Source organism: Cyprinodon variegatus, unplaced genomic scaffold, assembly GCF_000732505.1.
Source record: "Cyprinodon variegatus isolate N-32 unplaced genomic scaffold, C_variegatus-1.0 Scaffold384, whole genome shotgun sequence".
Lineage (NCBI taxonomy): Eukaryota > Metazoa > Chordata > Actinopteri > Cyprinodontiformes > Cyprinodontidae > Cyprinodon > Cyprinodon variegatus.
This window is the reverse complement of record NW_015150837.1, coordinates 494,163-513,165: the sequence shown is the minus strand read 5'-3', so window position 1 is coordinate 513,165 and position 19,003 is coordinate 494,163. Positions and strand designations below refer to the sequence as shown.

Here is a 19,003-nt window from a genome sequence, read left to right as displayed (position 1 = left end):
ATATCAAAAAAGTACTCCAGAGTGTTGTTCAGCATGGGGGTGAGTAGAAAATGAAGGCTAATCATGTTTTGGGTGTACTATTCCTTTAAGGGCTCGCTCTGGAACCAGAAGGTGTGCTACAGAGCTGCCTATATAGGTGAGGATGTGCCCCTTCTTTTCTTTCCGTTCCTGCCCTTCAAAAAGTCTGTGCATGCCACTGCTCTGTGTCTTTTTTTAGTATTTGGTGCAGCTGAAAAACAAAATCTTAAAGCAGCTCATCAAAATGTTTCCCGCTGTGCATTTATTATAGCTGATCAGCAGTTTCAATGGAAGGCTACCTCTCCTTCACTTCCTCTTTGGAAATATAAAACTATCACTTTCTCCATGGCCCATGTACAGTGCTAGATTGTAGTACAGGAATCCTTAGTTTCAACAGGCCTCTTTCACGGTGTTAAAAATGAGGCTTTTTTAGTGTCATGTTTCTGAGCCTCTTCCTCATTTGCTGCATCATTGTTTAAAATGCCTCCAAAAACATTTTAACCATACATAAATTGTATAATCATGTTTAAGTCACAAGTGAAAGGTGCAGCAAAAGGTGACTTACGAACCCCCTCTGTGGAACCCCTCTGTTACAGGTTTGGATTGAAATGTATTGATTGGTGGAGTCAACAATGTAAGTTACAGATGGAGGGAGCTTGTCCAAATGTGAGGATCATCACATTGGCTAGCAAAACCTAAAACACAAATGGTGTCCTCATCGGATCTATTAACACAGCATGAAAACTAGAGATAAAAGATGTGCAGACAATATGTGCCAAAAACAATTTAATTTGTTAATTACAAAAACAACATGAACAAGCATGACTCTTCAAGTTTAAATTTCATTTAGTCTTCCATAAGGATTCTAATCATTTCGTTCCTTTTTTTTAAAGCTGATATTTAATTTCAAACATCTGCAATACTTTAAGCATCATTGTGCTGTTTCCCTCTAAACCTTCTTTCCCTTTGCAAACTTAATTGTAAAACCATGTAATGTATGATATCAGATACAAGTGACAATAACAAAGTTAAAGCATTGTTCTCTACATATTTAAAAAAATATATATATTTGGCTTTAACTTTAATGACAGTTTGATCCTGTCTCTCTTTACATACAGTACAGATAAACCTATTTTAACACAAAATGGGTTTTGTCATTCATACATGCACCTGAACATACAAAAATTATTTTATTTTCAATAAAGGCATTTTCTTCAGCAACACCATATATCTAGCTATAAGAACTTAAAGTCACTTTTCCTTTAGTAGAAGAAAAAAAAAAACATCTAACTTTGAAAAAGGCCCCAAATGAATGTATTAAACTCTAAGAAATTGATAAAAAATAATCTTAATCTTAACGTTTCTTTATAAAAAGAAAAAGCCTGGAGTGGTAAAACATTAAATGAACATTGGTTTAAAGGAGTGACAAGCTGTAAAGATCTGTATTAACTGCTCCATCTTGCATTTCTTAAGCAGAAAAATAACTTAAAGGTTTTCTTTACACACATTTTGCTTTAAGTATTTTATGCATCAGTGCCTTTTCTTCAAAAGAAGTAAGAGAAGATATTTGCCTGAGAAAGTCGAGTGGATTTAGTACCTTTATAAATACTTTTTTCTTTGAAGGTTATTGTTCACAGTTCAGAGTACAGTTCCTGCAGGGGTCCAGGAACAGGACCGGCTTAACAGAAGGAACATTTAATGTCAGTAATCAATACGCAGAGGAAACCGGTTATCACAGGTGACAGAAATAACTTGAAAGTATAATATTTTGAGTCAAATATTTGCATTTTTTAATTTTTATATACTTAAACCGACCTATCAACTGTTACAACACATTTCTTTCGATTAGAAAGGTTATAATCATTTTGAGGAGAAAGCACACCCTGTTTGAGGTCAAGGCTTTATGGATCAGGATATTGTCCAATTGGTGTTCTCTTTATCTGGATGTAACATTGCTTAAATCTAAAGTGTTCAAAAACATATACTAGACTTCATCAAGTAACATTGATTTTATCAAAGCAAGGCCAAATGCAAAAAATAAACATTGGGGAACATGGACGCCAGCTGCTCTCAGAGTCCTCAATTCATAAAACAACAATTGCGATCATAACTTGCCAAAATGGGCAAAACAAATAAAANATTTTGAGGAGAAAGCACACCCTGTTTGAGGTCAAGGCTTTATGGATCAGGATATTGTCCAATTGGTGTTCTCTTTATCTGGATGTAACATTGCTTAAATCTAAAGTGTTCAAAAACATATACTAGACTTCATCAAGTAACATTGATTTTATCAAAGCAAGGCCAAATGCAAAAAATAAACATTGGGGAACATGGACGCCAGCTGCTCTCAGAGTCCTCAATTCATAAAACAACAATTGCGATCATAACTTGCCAAAATGGGCAAAACAAATAAAAAAAAAAAATTTTTAAACAGCACAATTTGCAGCTGTCTTGTCACTTGTGAATGCATCTGCATAGGAAAGCATGTTAGCCAAATATCAGACCACATGTCAGCCAAAGCAGAGGCATAGCAAGGTCATTCAAGGCATGAGGAAACAAACCAGATTTGGTGAAAGGATTTAAAGTAGGAACAGCAAAAACAAAAAGTTTGCTCTAAAACAAACTTTAGTGATGCTGTAAAGGGAAGTGTTTCCTACAATGGAGATGATTAATTCTTACACAGCAAACTTCATGTTATTACTACTAAAGGTGGAAGGGGTTTATTACCTGTAGGATCTCTGTATAGTTTTCATTTAACACCAAACTTCCTCATGTCTGCTTCACTTTTAGATCAGTATTTGATTTTGGGCTTTATTTCACCTTACGTAAGTCTTTAGAAACCTTTAAACGATCAATATGACCTTATAAATCCCTGCATTTCCAAAAAGCTACACTTCTGTCTTACACTAACACAAAGAAACCAACTGTTTAACACATCATCAGCTTTCTAGGTGTCGATGTACTTTAAGTCAACTGTGTGACTGTTGCGGATGGAAAATGGCCTCCAAGCCAGAAATTGCAGAATGGCGATACACATGGGCACCAGACAGACCAAGTAGAACATAACACTGTGGAGGTTTTCCAAAGCACTAGAAATGAAATGGAAGAAAAACAAAGAATTAATTTCATTTCCAGCTCTTTTTTTCCTCATAAAACACCTTTATTGAGCAAACATATTCCAAAAGGTCTTAAAAACGTTTTCTAAAGTTATATTCATTAATTGAATCTAATATATTGGGACTGAACAACAATTCAATATCAACATCTACCTTCATATATAATTATTCAATTAACAATTTAATTAATACTATCAATTGAATCGCCAATATTTCAATATAAACTACAGCATTTATCAGTGACTGACATTCTGGGTTGATATAGCTTTATGAATTCTGTTTTTCAAAGATAATATTTCTAAAATGTTGCATTGAAAGAGTTTTATAAACTAATTAAGAATAATTATCATAAATGTGTACAGGCATCTGTTGTGGGCATTCTTTATTTTGTCTATATCAACATCAAGCTTATATTGTAATAACCAAAATTAGAATATCATGATACTGAGGAAATGGATGGCATGGCCAAAATTTAATCTTGGCCATGCCATCCATTCCAAATATTCTGCAATTTTCTTGTATACACACAGTTTCGCTATTTGGCTTTAAAATTAGGTTACCTGTGACCTTTGAACTGAAAGAAGTAAGTCATTATCTATTAATGATTTACTATGTCGATGCTAAAGGTAAAATAAAGTCAGTTCTTGCTTCAGCTCCCAGACTGGGATTATTTTGACAGTGTTACTTAGTTGTTTATTCAAATAAATGTCAGCGTTTTGTCAGTTCGATCTAAAAAGACAATTTGGAATAAATGACAAACAGCTCAAATACTTGATTTGAATAAGACAGAAATAAATGTATATATAAATTAATTGATTCAAACTTCAAATCATTTTGTAACAGAGCTTAACAAAACTAATATGATCTTTCATATATTTTGTGGAAAGTATCCTATTTTCGGAACATGTTCCCAGTTTTCTGGCAGAATTTGATTTTCTTCTGTGCAGTTAGCTTAAATTCATTGCAATTATTATCAATAACAATAATATATTGGTGAAAATGGGCAGATTAAGTGTTAACTTAAGAAATTAAATCTATACATTTAAAGGCTAGAAATTATTTTTTTTTAGATATTCATTTATAAAAGTTAAAGAACAAATAAAAAAATAATCATTGTTGTTGGAGCAATGAATTGCATATACCTTTGATTTGACTCCTTGGCCACATCTTTCAGCTCCTCATACCCAAAGTGGTTTACGATATTAAGGACTATCATCGGAGCCAGAGACTGGGCTGGCTTGGTGAACAGAGCATTAGTTCCAAACACCATGGAGGAGAGAGGAGAGCTAAAAAAACACAAAACATCAACAAAATCATATGAAGTTCATGTAATCCATTTTGATTCCAAACAAAAGCCTCCACTAGCTTTACAGGATCATTTCAAAAATTAAAGCCAAACTGTTATCTTTGTCAAATCAAGCACATTCTGACGTTAAAACAGCAATCCAATTTGCATTTTCAAACAAAACTAGGGAATAAAGCTCTTTGAAAGAGGGTAAACCTCATTAATTGAAGGGAACTTTCAATACTCTTAATAAAAATACTGAAAGTCTGTCAAAGAAATTTAGAAAATACATTATTGTATCAAATTTAATTTAATGCCTTAAATGTAGCAGGTGTTTTTTTTTTTTTTTTTTTTTTACCTGCGCTTGTATTTCTGCAAATCTACATCGATGATATCAGCCAGAGGCAGGCCAAAGAGACTGAAGGCTGCTTGTATAATCACCCTGCATGAAGGAAAGAGAACAGAAAATTAAAACATGCTTTATGTTATGCATAGAAAACAGTCAACAGTATAATCAAAGCTGCTTACATATTTATAGTGAGGAAAAATGCCAAGAAGTAGTAACTTTGAGGACCAAGTGCAAGCATGAGGACTGCCATTCCAGCCTCAAAGATAAAGGTGTAGAGGATGATCCTGTAGTAGCCAAGACTTTGCAGCAGACTCTGACCACTTAGAACTAAAAGCTGGAGAGGATACAGTGAAAAAATATAAATAATTATAGAAAATTAACATATAGATGCAAAAAAAAAGAACACACCAACATGTCAATCCTTTAAATGCAAAAAAAGAGCATTAACCTGTGGTAAGATGAATCCAGCCCCATACATGAAGCTCTTGGCTAATGACGGAAGTGCATCTGGAGGAATCAGGTGCTCGGTGAATATCATGGTGAAGTTATTTAAGAAAGCCAACATGAACACCTGGAAGAAGTTCATGGTCACAAACAGCTGAAAGTCTCTGTTGGTGAGAATCTGCCATGTCTGTGTCTTTAACATGGAGAAGGAGCATGCTGGTTTATGTGCCGCCTGGTCGGCGCAACCCTGAACATCTGACTCAGATATTTTACCATAATCAAAGCGGCTTTCACTGTGCATACCAGTGTACATCATGCAGATGCAGCTTATTATGGCAATCAGCACTGTGAATGACTGGAAAGCTGAGAAGTTTTCCATGTTTGTGGACACCATGCCACAGAAAAGAACACTGGACGACCCGATGAGGGAAGCCACCTGAGACAAAGACAAAAAGAGGTATAAGTTGGACGTACTGTACTGACTTTAAATGGACCAGGGCAGCTATGGTGGGCTTACCTGGCTGTATTTTATGAGTCTTAAACGATTCTGATGTTGGCTGGAAATCTCTGCGAATAAGGCACACTGTGCCAGCAGCACGAAAGTCAGCATGCCGTCAAAGGCACACAGCGCCACTGTCAGGTGTAAACCATTCATCCAGTCATCTGGGGAGTAGGAGCGCCACGGGAACCAGGCAATGAGAAAAGCCAGAGAGTAGAGGGGAGCGCCGTACAGGATGGAGAGACGTCGCTGAGAGCAGCAAGGGACCCTGGAGTTATCTTGCAGGTAACCAAACAGAGGGTCATTGACTGCATTCCACACCATGTACACCACCTGTGGGGAGGAAGTATTTAATTGTTAACAGGTACGGCCCAATGCATTCACTGGTGAATTTCTAAGAAATGCATTTAAAGGACTAAAGGATTTTTTTCTATTTCGATTTTTTTCGATTTATCGAGCAATAATCGGATAGCCAAAGGTTCCTTAAAGAAGATTTATTACGAATTTAAACCAGGTGAAACTAAAACTTTTCCACTCGAGGAGTTCTGGATAGAGCATATTGACAGATGAAAAAGTGTTTATCTTAAATGCAAAATGTTTAAATATTTTTACATTTTTATTTCAGTTTTTCTAGTGTTTCTAACACTACATTTAAACTGATTCTTAAAAACTTGCAAGGACAGTCTTATCAGGATTCAGGTGACTGAAGTAAACAACTCATACATATTCAAACAAGGCTGGGTCATGGATTTGCATCTGACTTGGTATAATGGAGGATCGGCCTCCATGTTCTTAAGAAAAATGCATTTTTCACTCCAGGTTGCTCAGCTGCATGCATTCAGAACTGAAACTAACACCCATAGGTATGAAAAATACATAGAAAAACTGAGTTCAAGACAGACTGCCTTTTTTTTTAAAGAATGTTGTAGTTGATATGACCTGGAAAACCCATAGAGTCAGGCTTCTAATAATTTCTTCCAAAATTTTAGCAAAAAGAAGTCTTATTTAAAACCTATCAGTAGAAAACTAACATTTCAAATCAGTCTCAACAAATTGTCCCACATTATGGTGATTTAAAATATGTAAATTCCCTTGCAATTCACTTAGGTTCTCATCACTTGGCGTTAACTTTAATGTTTTCTTCTAAAAAATATATATACTTCAGGTAATGACATGACAAAATGCATTACAGTTCAGTAATATATGTATCTTTGCTTCTTACTGTACATCTGCTTCCCTCTCCTTGAAGGCTAGTTAGCCTCAGCAGATGGCTGCTCATACTAAGCCTGCTTCTGCTGGAGGTATCCTCTTGTTAAAAGGAAGTTTTTCCTCTCCATTGTCGCCCCATGCATGCTCAGTGTAAGGGACTGCTGTCAAGTCAATGAGTTGATGCAATCAGCTGGTTTTCTTTAGATATAAACCTTGAACCAATCCGACTGAGTTGTCTCTATAAAGTGCCTTAACATATGTGGCAGTATATAAATAAAAGGGTTTGCATTAATAAATATTTTTGCATGGTGACAGAATTAAAAGGTTAAAGTCTGATAAAAAAATGTATATCAAGAGATTCATAACAAATTCTGAATTAAAATACCTTTAATTGATGGAGCAGCTGCAATTAATGATTTTAATAACATTTTAAGAGAGAGAAGAGGTTTTCTTTATGCTTACAAAAATCCAGGAAGCAAAACCTTTGAACAGAAGAATCATTACTAAGATACTCACTTGTGACTGGTGGAAAGCTACTTCAGATATATTGTACTTGTTCAAAAAGAGTTTGACATAGTAGAAGCTAAAAATATTGTTGATCATGGCTGATCCCAGTGTAGTCATGGCATATGCAAAAGCTGCATGGTTGATCCCAAAGTTCATCCATAGTCGGGCCATGTTGCTGCTGGTTAGTCCTCCTATGTCTCCAATACGCGACTAACTAGAATAACTAGTTCACGTTATGCATCGCAAAAAGCAACACTCATTTAAAGGATCTTATGGAGGAAAGGCGCGTTTAAAACTGAGATGTTTTGTTTTTCTATTTTCATTTGTAGGTGCGCCTTTTCCCGTCAACGTCACCATTGGAAAGAATAAGGAAACGAGCAGCAGCCAGCAGAATCTAAACAAACTTAATGCAGAAAACACTTCCGAGTGGTGTTTAGTTAGGATTGAACACACGACTCATTGGGTGGTTACAGGAATTTATTTCCTCCACTAAGTCATCTGTGATTGGATGAAATGTATGCCAGTCATCAAACAGTAAATGTCCGCCATATTGTGAGTGGCTAGTTTCCTTTTGAAAACGGTACAAGCAAGAGTCATACATGATGCATGAAGCTCCTATATATATATATATATATATATATATATATATATATATATATATATATATATATGTGTGTATGTAAAGAGATAGATAGAATTCCTCTGCATATTTTTTTTAAATACATTTAATTTACAAACACAAAAGCCTTTATACCAGTTAATTATGATCATTTGTCTACTAAAAGCTATTGAAAAACATTTAAGATTAGAACAATGCAGGACAGTAGATCAATAAAATATTTTTTATACAAAAGTATGCATTGAAGAAAAGTATGTTTGATAAATGCACAAAGGTTGTTATCTTAAAAGGGTATTTTTCACCTTAAAAATGCCCCTGTCTGGATCTACCTTGACAATATGCCCAATACAAAACCTTTTGTTGAACCAAACAAAACCATTTTAATTGCTTACATATCCATGCTAATATACATATTTACTTACCATTTTTGAAAATGCTGTATTGTTGCAACAAAAAAAAAAAACAGTATTATACGTTTACATGTGGGCTGATGGTTGCTTTTGTTGGTGAAACCTAAGTTTTACGAATGGGTTGTCTTTAATAGAATTCTATTGATACATAAAACACAATTATCTATCATTATTATCATCATTTTTTATTCTGACATGCCCTTCACAATATGGCGACCAAGTCACCAGGTTTTTATATCTGAGTGTTAGCGCCCTCTAGTGCCATTTAAGGAAAACAGCGCGTTGTTGTTTTAAACCCTATAAAATGTTAGACATTATTGCACATTTCATCGATCCACTTTGGATAATTCAGACGATGAGTTCCAAAATAAGAGAAACAAAAAAACTTTTCTTATAAAGAATTATTAACTTCCTCGTGTCTCTTTGCTGCCCCCTACTGGTTTCCTGAGGTACATAAAGGGTTTTGCCACGTTGCTCTGGACAACAGAAGTTAAAGCCGCTCTCACAGAGGATGCATACCGTCTGTAGACCCGTTTGAAGACAAGGGACGCGACTCTGAGCTACGGTGTCACACTGGCAGTTTTGAGTTCCTGTTTTCTGTAAGCTGGAAACAATTCAGCTTGAAAGATGTTGACGGATATGATTTTGGAAGAAGAGTTTGAGAAGAAAGTGGATTCCTGGTACAACCAGCAGGACATTGAGGACGGTAAGTGCGCTCAGCTGGAGGAGGACGCGCCCTAAAACCGCGTCTGGCTGACTGTAGGCTGACAAGTAGTGGCTACTCACATTAACCACTGGAGCTCATGCTTTAAATGCTTTAAGGAAATCTATTGTTATTGATAACTAAATAAAGTAGCTGATTTGCAATTGTTGTAGAAAATAATCTGGGCTACTCTTTAGACAGGAGCGCACTGATCATGTGTTGGAAGATTAGAAATAATTTAGACGGGAAGGCGCTTTGTTTAGGACTTCCTCTGGCTGTCACATCCTCTATTGTTTAACAAAAATAAGTCATAAATCTATGTGCTTCCATCATAGCAAAATGAATTATTTAAGCAGAGTTCACTCTTAAGACTGCATTATAATATCTAGATCTAAAAAGGCATAAAACTGCAAAAAGCAGAGGGAAAATAAAAATAAAAACTAAATGTATATAAATATATAGTTGTCCTCTAAAGTGCAAACATTTTTGGATATACTTTAAGATTAATTATATATTGATGCTATGATAAATACTAGTTCCAGATATAATGCATAGTGTATTCTGCTGAGGTCAACCGAACTGCTGTCACACCTTCAGTTTTAGAAATTAACATAATGCAATAAACAAGTTGCAGCGGTCTGTATACCCTTAATTTAAATTGCTTTGAAGTTCTGTGAAGTGCATTAATTTAGAGCCAATTCACAACAAAGCATGGCTCAGAGTTTTTAGAGTAGGTCACCAAATGAGAACATATCTTTTCAGCTATCTGTAGTCGACCTCTTTGTTGTGACAGTTTTTTATTTATTTATCCCCCGCCCACTAAAACTGAGGTATTTAGAACTATTTATACACAATTCATTCATCTTGATTTACAAACTTCAGCTCTGGCTAAAAAATAATGTAAATGGTGGCCCTCTGTGACAAGCAGTATTATTGTATTGAACTTTAAATGATGGCAAACCTGGAAGTTATCTCTAGAAGAAAATCATTCTTTCTTACAACCAGAATCCTTAGCTCAGACCTGATGCCAGAAGGTTGTTGTCACATGTAGGTCACAAGCAGCACTTGGGGGCAATACCTTCAGCTCATTTCGTATCATTGTTGGCTTATTGGCAGCTTCACAACTTAATACTTTGGACGATCAGCATTGTGCCAAGTATTATTATTCTTTTCCCCATACTATGCTGTGTATATGTATAGCTGTTAATCATTTTGTGTGCTCTTCATTTGCACATTAAAGGTCCTGTTCTCCAACTTCTCTGGAACTTATAGCTTTAGCTATAGAATGGTGGGCAGAATACTTTGAAGGTGTCGAAACAACAACTGAACTTTATTTTAGGCTAATCGGATTCAGTATTCCAGAAGGCTGGCCTAATTCTACCATAATTATTAGTTTATGGGTGTGCACAGTTATGCAACCAGGGGATTGATGTTTCTTTGGGTAGAATTGTTCTCTAATTTATTTATTTATTTATTTATTTATTTATTTATTTATTGAGTCCTACATTATATGTGAAGTAAGACCTGTTATTAAATAACCATAGATTGTCATATGTTGTGTGTCCTACCATGATTAGATAACAAACCTATTGAAATGTACGACATGAGAATTGGAAAAGATCAATAACAAAACTTTTTTTCATTATCTATTGAATAAAAAAATTGAGTGCATAAATTTGATGTTGTTTATCAAATCCTTTGGCCCCTTTAGCACATATGTTGGACTCTAATTTACGGAGCAGAGAGCATCATAGGGTGTTTTTTAAATGCTGTTTTAGCTGCTCAGAGCCTGACTGGCACTCGTCATTTTCTGAGTTTAGAGAATGGGATTAGTACCGAGTTACTGAGATGTTTATAACTAACACAGGTTAGATCCTTCCAGTTCCAGTTTGCTGAGAACATTTTGTATAATTTTAGAAAAAGCATTAATCTGTGGAATTATTTTTAAAAGTTGCAAAAATCATTAAGGTTATGATTAACCCTAAATTTTAATAATCCTGAATTAGACAATGTCTTCAACACTCTGCATGATCCCCCTTGTCTCATCATGGGAATTAAAAGAATAGTAGAGTCCTTTCCGCCCTCTAAATGTACCATAGATGGGAAGAGTGTGGATGCAAGACACTTGAATTATTATACCTATTAAATTCTGCGCCCAAGCAGATGTTGTTAGGATTTAATATACTGTGCAGCTGTACTACTTTGTTCAGTCCAGAGAAACAGAAAATTCTGACAGCTAACAATGTCCAGAGCTGGTGGGAATTAAGCAGATGCAGAGTAACAAGGCATTCCGAGGATTATTCCAAAAGTACTGAATATTTAAAGTATACAATGAGTTATTTGTGTAAGTAATCCTTACATAAGGCCAACTCCAGCCTGTTTCCATTGTAAAAGTTGTGGTTAATAATTTGTTTCTGCTTTGTTTAGATCTCCATCTGGCAGCAGAGTTGGGCAAAACTCTCCTGGACCGGAACCATGACCTGGAGCAGGCCCTGCAGCAGATGTATGCTACCAACCAGGAGCAGCTGCAGGAGATAGAGGTCAGAAATGTTTGGGGAAAGAAAAAACAACAGCTGCTTTGACCGTAAACATTCAGTTATGTAGAACATCTGACCGTGATGCATGGTGTCATAAATCAACAAAAAAACAGGATGGTGAAAAATCTAATCCAGGTTAATCTGACTTTATGAGGTATTTGGAAAAATCTTAATTGACCTAATTGTGTTTAAGAATATATAACAATTAATTTTCACCAGAAAAATAATTTTTTTGCAGAATCATTAATTGAATATAGCTGAGGTCGGGCGGTTTCTTGGTTAAACAGCATTATTTTTGCTAAAAGACATCCAACATTAAAGCTTATATTTTGCTGCCAGATTATCTCAACCTATCCACTCTGCTGATCTGTACAACCTGGAGGACACGCCATCCAGTAGGTCAGCAGATGTAAGAGTCTTAATTTGTTTACAGCAGGGAGAGAGTTGCGGCATGAGGATTTATTAAAGTTGTTATGCTAATCCCAATACTTCTCTATGACCCTTGTACTAATAAGTCTGGCACTGCAAGGACCACATGCAAAGCTGCAAGTACACGTGAGCGGGGCTCCATGAAGCTGGAGTATGTTTAGCTCAACTAGAACCAACTCTGAAAAACTGATGTTTGTATAAGTGACATATAAAAAGGCGGATGTTGTTGTAATATTTCACAAACTAACTGAACATTTACTTAGAAATCACTGAAGTTATGCAATTTTTTTATTTGTTTTTTATTTTTTCATGAAAGCTGCTGATTTTGTTATCCAGTTAACAGAAAAGTCTTGGATGAAATTGTTATTTGGTAGTTTTCTGTTATTATCAGCTGTAAGGCATCATTAAAGCTAAGAAAAACATTTAATCAGTCTTATGTTTGTACATTTTTACACTTGTGAAGGAATAATAAGGATATTTAATGTCTAATAGCTGATATGTAATGTCTAATAGTTGCTTATCTGCTCTAAATTGTAACAGAGAGTTTAAGAGATTGTTTTTATTCCCTTCTCTCATCATTTGGCTCTATGCGTGGTGGCAAAATCAATAGGGGTCTGTACAGATAGAAATTAGTTTTAGACTTTTTATGATTATTAAAGCGCTATGGGGAAGGGAAAATCGTCTGTCACAACATTTATACCCCAGCCACAAAGGACCTCTAATTTAAGTTATTTTTTTTTTCTATTAGGTTTATTCTAAAGAAATTCAAAGTGGTGAGAGTTATTTTCTCTTACAGATTTAACACAACTAAAGTTGAGATTTTTTGAAAGGTTTTATTGGGAATATATGCTACTGCAATGAAAGCTGTATTTATTTGTACTCATTTTTGTCAATGAATATTGAAGAAGATGCCGATTTGAAAATGCTAAATAATCAGATTCATCACTGTAGAACAAATGTACATTTGAAACAGGCTCTAAAATAGAATTTCTAGGTTGTTTTTTAATCATTTACCTAAGTGAAAGAATGAATCAGTACCTTAAGGTGAAGCCACAGCTTCTAAAATGTTTTTTTGTTTTTTTTATTTGTCAGTCTGCGGTTGGATTTCTGAAATGTGAACAAGTAATTTTTTTTTCTTTTATATTAGTACCTGAGCAAACAGGTGGAGCTCCTGCGTCAGATGAATGACCAACATGCTAAGCTGTACGAGCAGCTGGACATGGCTGCCAGGGATGTGGAGCAAAGCAACCAAAGACTAGTGCAGGACAACCGGCTGGCCCAAACCAAGATCACCGGGTCAGTTAACCAACACACCTAACCTTTATCATATTAATCCCTATGACTGTTTTAAAAGTTAAAACATTTGAATGTGGTGATATTTTTCTTTTTTATTCCAGTTTAACAGAGACCATTGAGAGCCTCCAGAGCCTCATAGAGGAGCTGCAGACCCAGATGGATGAGCTAAAGGCGGCTCAGGCAGAGAGAAACAAGAGAGAGCTGGCAGAGCAGCGACGTAGTATTGGAGCACAGAGTGTGTCGTGTCTCAAGGAGCTGTATGACCTCCAGCAGGACAGGTAATACTCACGAGGTGGCTTCATTACACGATGCAGCTGCAGGTGTAACCTCAGGTTGTGATGGGAGGACTGCAATCAAAGAGGAAGTGGTGAGGTAGACTGGAACAAAACGGTTATGTAACAAAGCACTATTACCTGCAGAGTAATAATGAACTACTCTGCAGCTGATTTGTTATTTAACACCAAACTCTGTTCATATGAGCATACAATGGGTGCCAGATGAAGCTGCTAATCCTGTTTCATGACCCTCAGTACTCTCAGCCTTTGAATGCTGAATTGACATCTGCAGATCACCCAGAGCATGTCTGCAGGACAGGGAAGTTAATCCCTCCCTACTGTTAGCACTGTGCAAATAAACACGCATAGAGCTGCTGCTTCAGGACAGGTGTGACCATTGCAAGTAGTTATACATGTGACCCTTTTATATTTCTCTTTTCACAATTTTTTATGTGTTTTATTAAGATAAGTAATGGGCCAAAAAAATACTGACGTGTAAGGAGAGTTATTGTCAAACACCATGTTAGAAATAAAATGAGGAAAAGCGTAGCATACTTAAGCTCTTAGCTTCCTTTACTTTGACATGCTGCAATAAAACACACCAGACAGGACAGGGGTGGTCTAGAGCTTGGAACATTTTAGAGTACTGAAAGGAGCTGTAAAATTTCACAGCTCAGGTTATTTTATTTTTATTTTTATTTTTTGCAGAGGTATAAATTAAAACAACCATGAGCCCCATTTGCAGTTTCCCCTAATCCATATTTGAGAAACAGAAAACATGATTGCAAAGATCTTCAGGTCTAAATGTTACTTTTAGCCCACATGCAAACCATTTTGTGTAAAGTATACTAACATTGCACAGCATATTGTGAGAACCATACTAGTGTAGAAACCTGATGGTGGAAGCGTCATACCCTGGAAATCTAATTCAAAGAAAGGGAACTACTAACCAGATTTGTTGAGAGATTGGAAGTAAGGTGAAATAAATCTAAATGATACTCTGTGACTGAAACCTTCTGTACAAAAATAACAAAAAGAAGAACAAAAAAGCTTTAGTTAACAAATAAACATTGATTTCAGATGACTTTCTATTGAAACATTTTTAATAGGCAGTGTACACCATACTTTTCAGATTTTTATTTCTAAAAAAAAATTTATTTACTGTTGTGAATCCAATTTACAAGAAATCCAACTGAAACACTTTTTTATTTTTCTCTTCCACAAAACCTAAACAAAGAACATTGCCGGTTGTGTTTGGACATTTTAATGTGGACTGTGTGCTATAGTTTTAAGTGCATTTTTCACAGAATCTGTATTAAAACAGATTAAATTGTCTTCTGCAAAGGTAAACTACAGAGTAATACATTTTTGTTTTTTCTTTTCTTTGGTTTTTTCTCAGGTTACAAAAATAGATGATTTTTCATTATAAGCGTGCATTAAATGCAAATTTCTGTCCCAGGTATCTGACTCAGAGCGACGGACTCTGGTCTCCTCAGAGCTTCCTCTGTGACAGAGACAGAAGCCCTGACCCAGAGGAGGAGAACCAGGCACTACAGCACTCCATCCAAACCCTTCAGAGGCAGATCGCCACAGAGCGAAGCCGTAGGGAGGCTGCAGAGCAGGAGATGGAATGCACATCAAGGGAGAATAGAGGCCTGGAGCAGCGGCTGGCCCGGCTAGAGGGCTGCTGGGCCCGGCAGATGGAGCTGGAAGAGGAGGTGGAGCAGCTGCGACTTCTGTGGCGTGCCAACAGGTTAGAACTGTTGGCAAGTGTTTCTGTTTTCATTATTCATGCATTTAGTTCTGTGTTTAGTCTACTGCAACCCTCTTTCTACCCATTCGGGCAAATAATACATTTTATGCTTCCAACTATTCTGAACCAGCATTCAACCTTCTAACTTAATCTAGTTAAGACTCTAATTTCATCCTGATGTTCCAGTATTCTCCGGGAACTTGCTTCCTGTCCATTTTAGCATTAGGTTACGTGAAACTTTCTTTCATCTGCACCTGAAAGGCCTGGCTGCTGATATTTTGATGTAGTATGTATAACTTTTAATTCCTTGTCTTATTTAGCTCACCCCATATTTTAATAAATTCTGGGCAGCCAGGTTTCCTGTCTCTAACGAAAAGCATTCCCACAGCATGATGCTGCCATCACCATGCTTTACAGTTGGGTTAGTGTTTTGGGATACATTCAGTGTCTTTATTCTTTCACGTCATGGCCCTCATTTATGTGGTAGTTTTGGAGGGAATCTGATTTTTTACTTTATTTTATTGGGGTGTTAGAGTAAAAGGATATGGATGCATGCTGGGGTTTTAGATTTATATCTTTAAGAATATAAACATTTTTTTTTACTGTTTTTGTGATACATAATGTTGGTGCATACCATGAATTTCAAATAAAACATATTAAAGTGTGTGATTGCAAAAAGGAGTTTAATTAGGTATCGGTATGCTGTGAATTGCAATTATTTGAAAATGCATCCTTGTTTCTGTTTTCTCAGCAAATTCAGAAGACCAGAGCAGCTCCTGCTGCCTGAAACGGTGTTTTTTGCCTTTGAAGAAAGGCAGAGTGAAGCAGGCAACCCGTCAGAGAAGGAAGAGGAGCAGACAAAGCAAGTTCGACAGAGGTGTCACAGCGACAGTGTTTTAAAGGCCACAAATACAGACGAGCTGCGCCGTAGTCACGAGCAGCTGTGCATCAGGAGGGCAGAGGCAGTAAAACAGAGAGGCATCTCTCTGCTCAATGAGGTGGACGCACAGTACAGCGCCCTCCAGGTTGTTCATTCACAGCATGTCTGGGTTTGGATTATATCTAGGGAAGCACACTAGAACACTTATTAACAGTACGTTTGTGTTTTTTAGGTAAAATACGAGGAGCTGCTGCAGCGTTACCGTCATGCAACAGACGGATTGAGTTACAAAACTGTCCAGGCCTCCAGCGGTTCCCCTGCCAACGCATGGGCGCGCCGTCGCTTCTCCAGCTCGGCTGTACCTTCTGATCTAAAGGTTCTTCCTGAAGACGGCCAGCAGCCTGAGTACAAAGTTCTCTTCAAGGAGATCTTCAGCCGCATCCAAAAGACTAAAGAGGACCTCAGTGAGAACAGGCAACCGGCAGGCAGCCATAATTCTGCAGAATGACTGTCCTTACTTCATCTACCCTAGATTTGCTTTGATTTCTGTTCAGGAGAGACACTGAATATGCAAAAACTGCGTGTTTTACACTGTTGTTAGTTTGCACAGTTTTTTTCTTTCATAATGATGGAAAAAATCAGGAAACAGGAAATAGATTTAAAGTAATAGCTGTGTTTCACACAAACAGGGGAAAAAACAAATGTAGAACAATATAATAAAGAAATGATGTACATGGAGATCTTTAAAAATGCATTTCAAGCAGTCCATAAGTATTATGTTTTTCAGTTGTATTTATTTCATTTACCTCATGATTCCTTCTGATTAGAAAACAAAAAGCACATGGTTTATAAGAATGCATTATGTAAAGGTAAATTTGTAGCATCAGAAACAAAAATGTAACTGTAATATTGGGATATTTAATGAAAATCACAAGTTTGTTGGTGCATAACTTTAAAATTGTAGGGGATCAACTTTTTCTTTTATTTATAACAGTTCAAGCATTATTGTTGTACCACAGGACACAAAAAAAGCTCTGCACATTTTATTTACCAATTGATGACTTTTCTGTTTTATTTATTGATTACGATATATATATATCAGTGTAGGAAGCTTTCTTGTGGAGTCTGTTTAATTGATTAGAGGTATAAATGTGCTTATTTATACTGTGTTGTAAATATGTCCTTTAGATATTTTATTTAAAAGTTCATTTTGTTAAAGACAATTCTAATGAAAATGATAGGAATCACCAATGTTCAGACCTCAGTTGTTACAGCCTTCATTCAAAAATAACTGTCACGTTAATCTTTTTACCCTCACCGTATGTACGTTTCAAGAAAAGATGTTAAAAAAATAAAAAGTATTTAGTTTATACTTTGTGTTCCTGTTTCAGCTTATTTTCCTATCAGGTGGAATAGAAGTGGAATAGAAAGGAGTCCTTGCATACAGAACTTGCACTCATCCCTCAAGATCTTTATTTTCTACTTTACTTCTGGCACCTTAACTAGAATCAGCAAAGTGTTTCTATAAATGCGATTTCACCATTCTGCACTACTTTTATCCAAATCCTCTTAACCTCCAAACAAAGAGACTGTGTGCCAACTTCACAAGAGACAGACAGGTCTTTGCTAGACCAGTGTATGCACACTCATCTCTCACAAAGGTATCATGTAATTAATGTAGGAGTAAAGTTACAACAACAGAGAGCTAGGATCAGATGCATGGTTTCCAGTCAGAACCTGTTATATGTTTTTATGTCACAAAACATTTCAGATGATTAAACTTTAAATTTTAAACATGGAATTTTATAATTTGGAGGAAAGCATAAAATTTGCATCATTGTTTACATTTGCATCATTGGGGAGAAGGAACGTTTTTGGTTATGTAACATGTTTACATTACATTTCAATCTTTGCTTTCGCTTAAAAACCTAAGCTATTAAGAGGATCACCTGTTGGTGCACTTTTCATAGGCAGAAAATTACATAAACAAAACCGAACCTCAAATGTGAAGGTACATTACATCTGCAAATTGCAACATGACCTAAGTTTAAGAGAGAGTCAAAATTCATAAGCCAAGTGTTGCAGTAGAAATAACATGATACAGAGTGATGATTTTTATGTCTTCCTACAACAGCAACCTTTTGGATAAAAATACAAATAAAAGACCATAATTTTACATGGGGCATATCTTTTACACATTTCAACTTGGTGATACTATGATAGAGATTAAGTTCTCTCACAGTGTGCTGTGAGTTTGATGGCACTTCAACTCAATATAGATACGTTATTGGTGATTTAATATTTATTTTAAAGTTAGAAATATATTTTTAAAAAAGTAAGTATTGCTTAGTTTTTGATGGTCATTAGCACTTCCGGTTTTTTGGAGGAAGCTTACTGCTGTTCTTGCTACTTGCATCATTTTCTTTCTGCGGTTGCAGCATTTCTTTTTTGTTTTTAGCATCTTGTTTGTGGTTGCATCCTTCTTTGTTTGCATCTGTTTTGTTAATTGTAGGTTTTTGCTTCTAGTTTTAGCGATTCAAACAGTTTTTGTAGAGCTTTTGTTTTTTTGTGTTTTGGAGTTTGCTTTTTCTTTTTTTTTTTTAATCGTGTTTCGCGTTTACTGCGCGTTTAGACCTGTCGGCCATTATATAAAACCAGCACTTGATAAAGACGT

General features: G+C 36.0%; 2 protein-coding genes across 2 annotated transcripts; one reads left to right on the top strand and one right to left on the bottom strand.

Moving 5' to 3' along the window:
* Nucleotides 1-2,165: 2,165 nt before the first annotated feature.
* LOC107092515 (transmembrane protein 180) lies at nucleotides 2,166-7,856 on the bottom strand. The gene is made up of 7 exons (XM_015387036.1): nucleotides 7,437-7,856; nucleotides 5,730-6,044; nucleotides 5,217-5,648; nucleotides 4,948-5,102; nucleotides 4,778-4,861; nucleotides 4,277-4,420; nucleotides 2,166-3,107 (listed from the first exon to the last, which is right to left on the bottom strand). Exons 1-7 carry the CDS (start codon nucleotides 7,596-7,598, stop codon nucleotides 2,966-2,968), a joined length of 1,434 nt encoding a protein of 477 aa, XP_015242522.1. The 5' UTR covers nucleotides 7,599-7,856; the 3' UTR covers nucleotides 2,166-2,965.
* A 1,092-nt stretch (nucleotides 7,857-8,948) lies between these two features.
* LOC107092523 (cerebellar degeneration-related protein 2-like) lies at nucleotides 8,949-17,663 on the top strand. Its single transcript, XM_015387047.1, has 7 exons — nucleotides 8,949-9,162; nucleotides 11,587-11,699; nucleotides 13,273-13,421; nucleotides 13,523-13,699; nucleotides 15,156-15,449; nucleotides 16,201-16,474; nucleotides 16,562-17,663. The coding sequence occupies exons 1-7, from the start codon at nucleotides 9,084-9,086 to the stop codon at nucleotides 16,835-16,837; spliced, it is 1,362 nt and encodes a 453-aa protein (XP_015242533.1). The 5' UTR covers nucleotides 8,949-9,083; the 3' UTR covers nucleotides 16,838-17,663.
* Nucleotides 17,664-19,003: the final 1,340 nt, after the last annotated feature.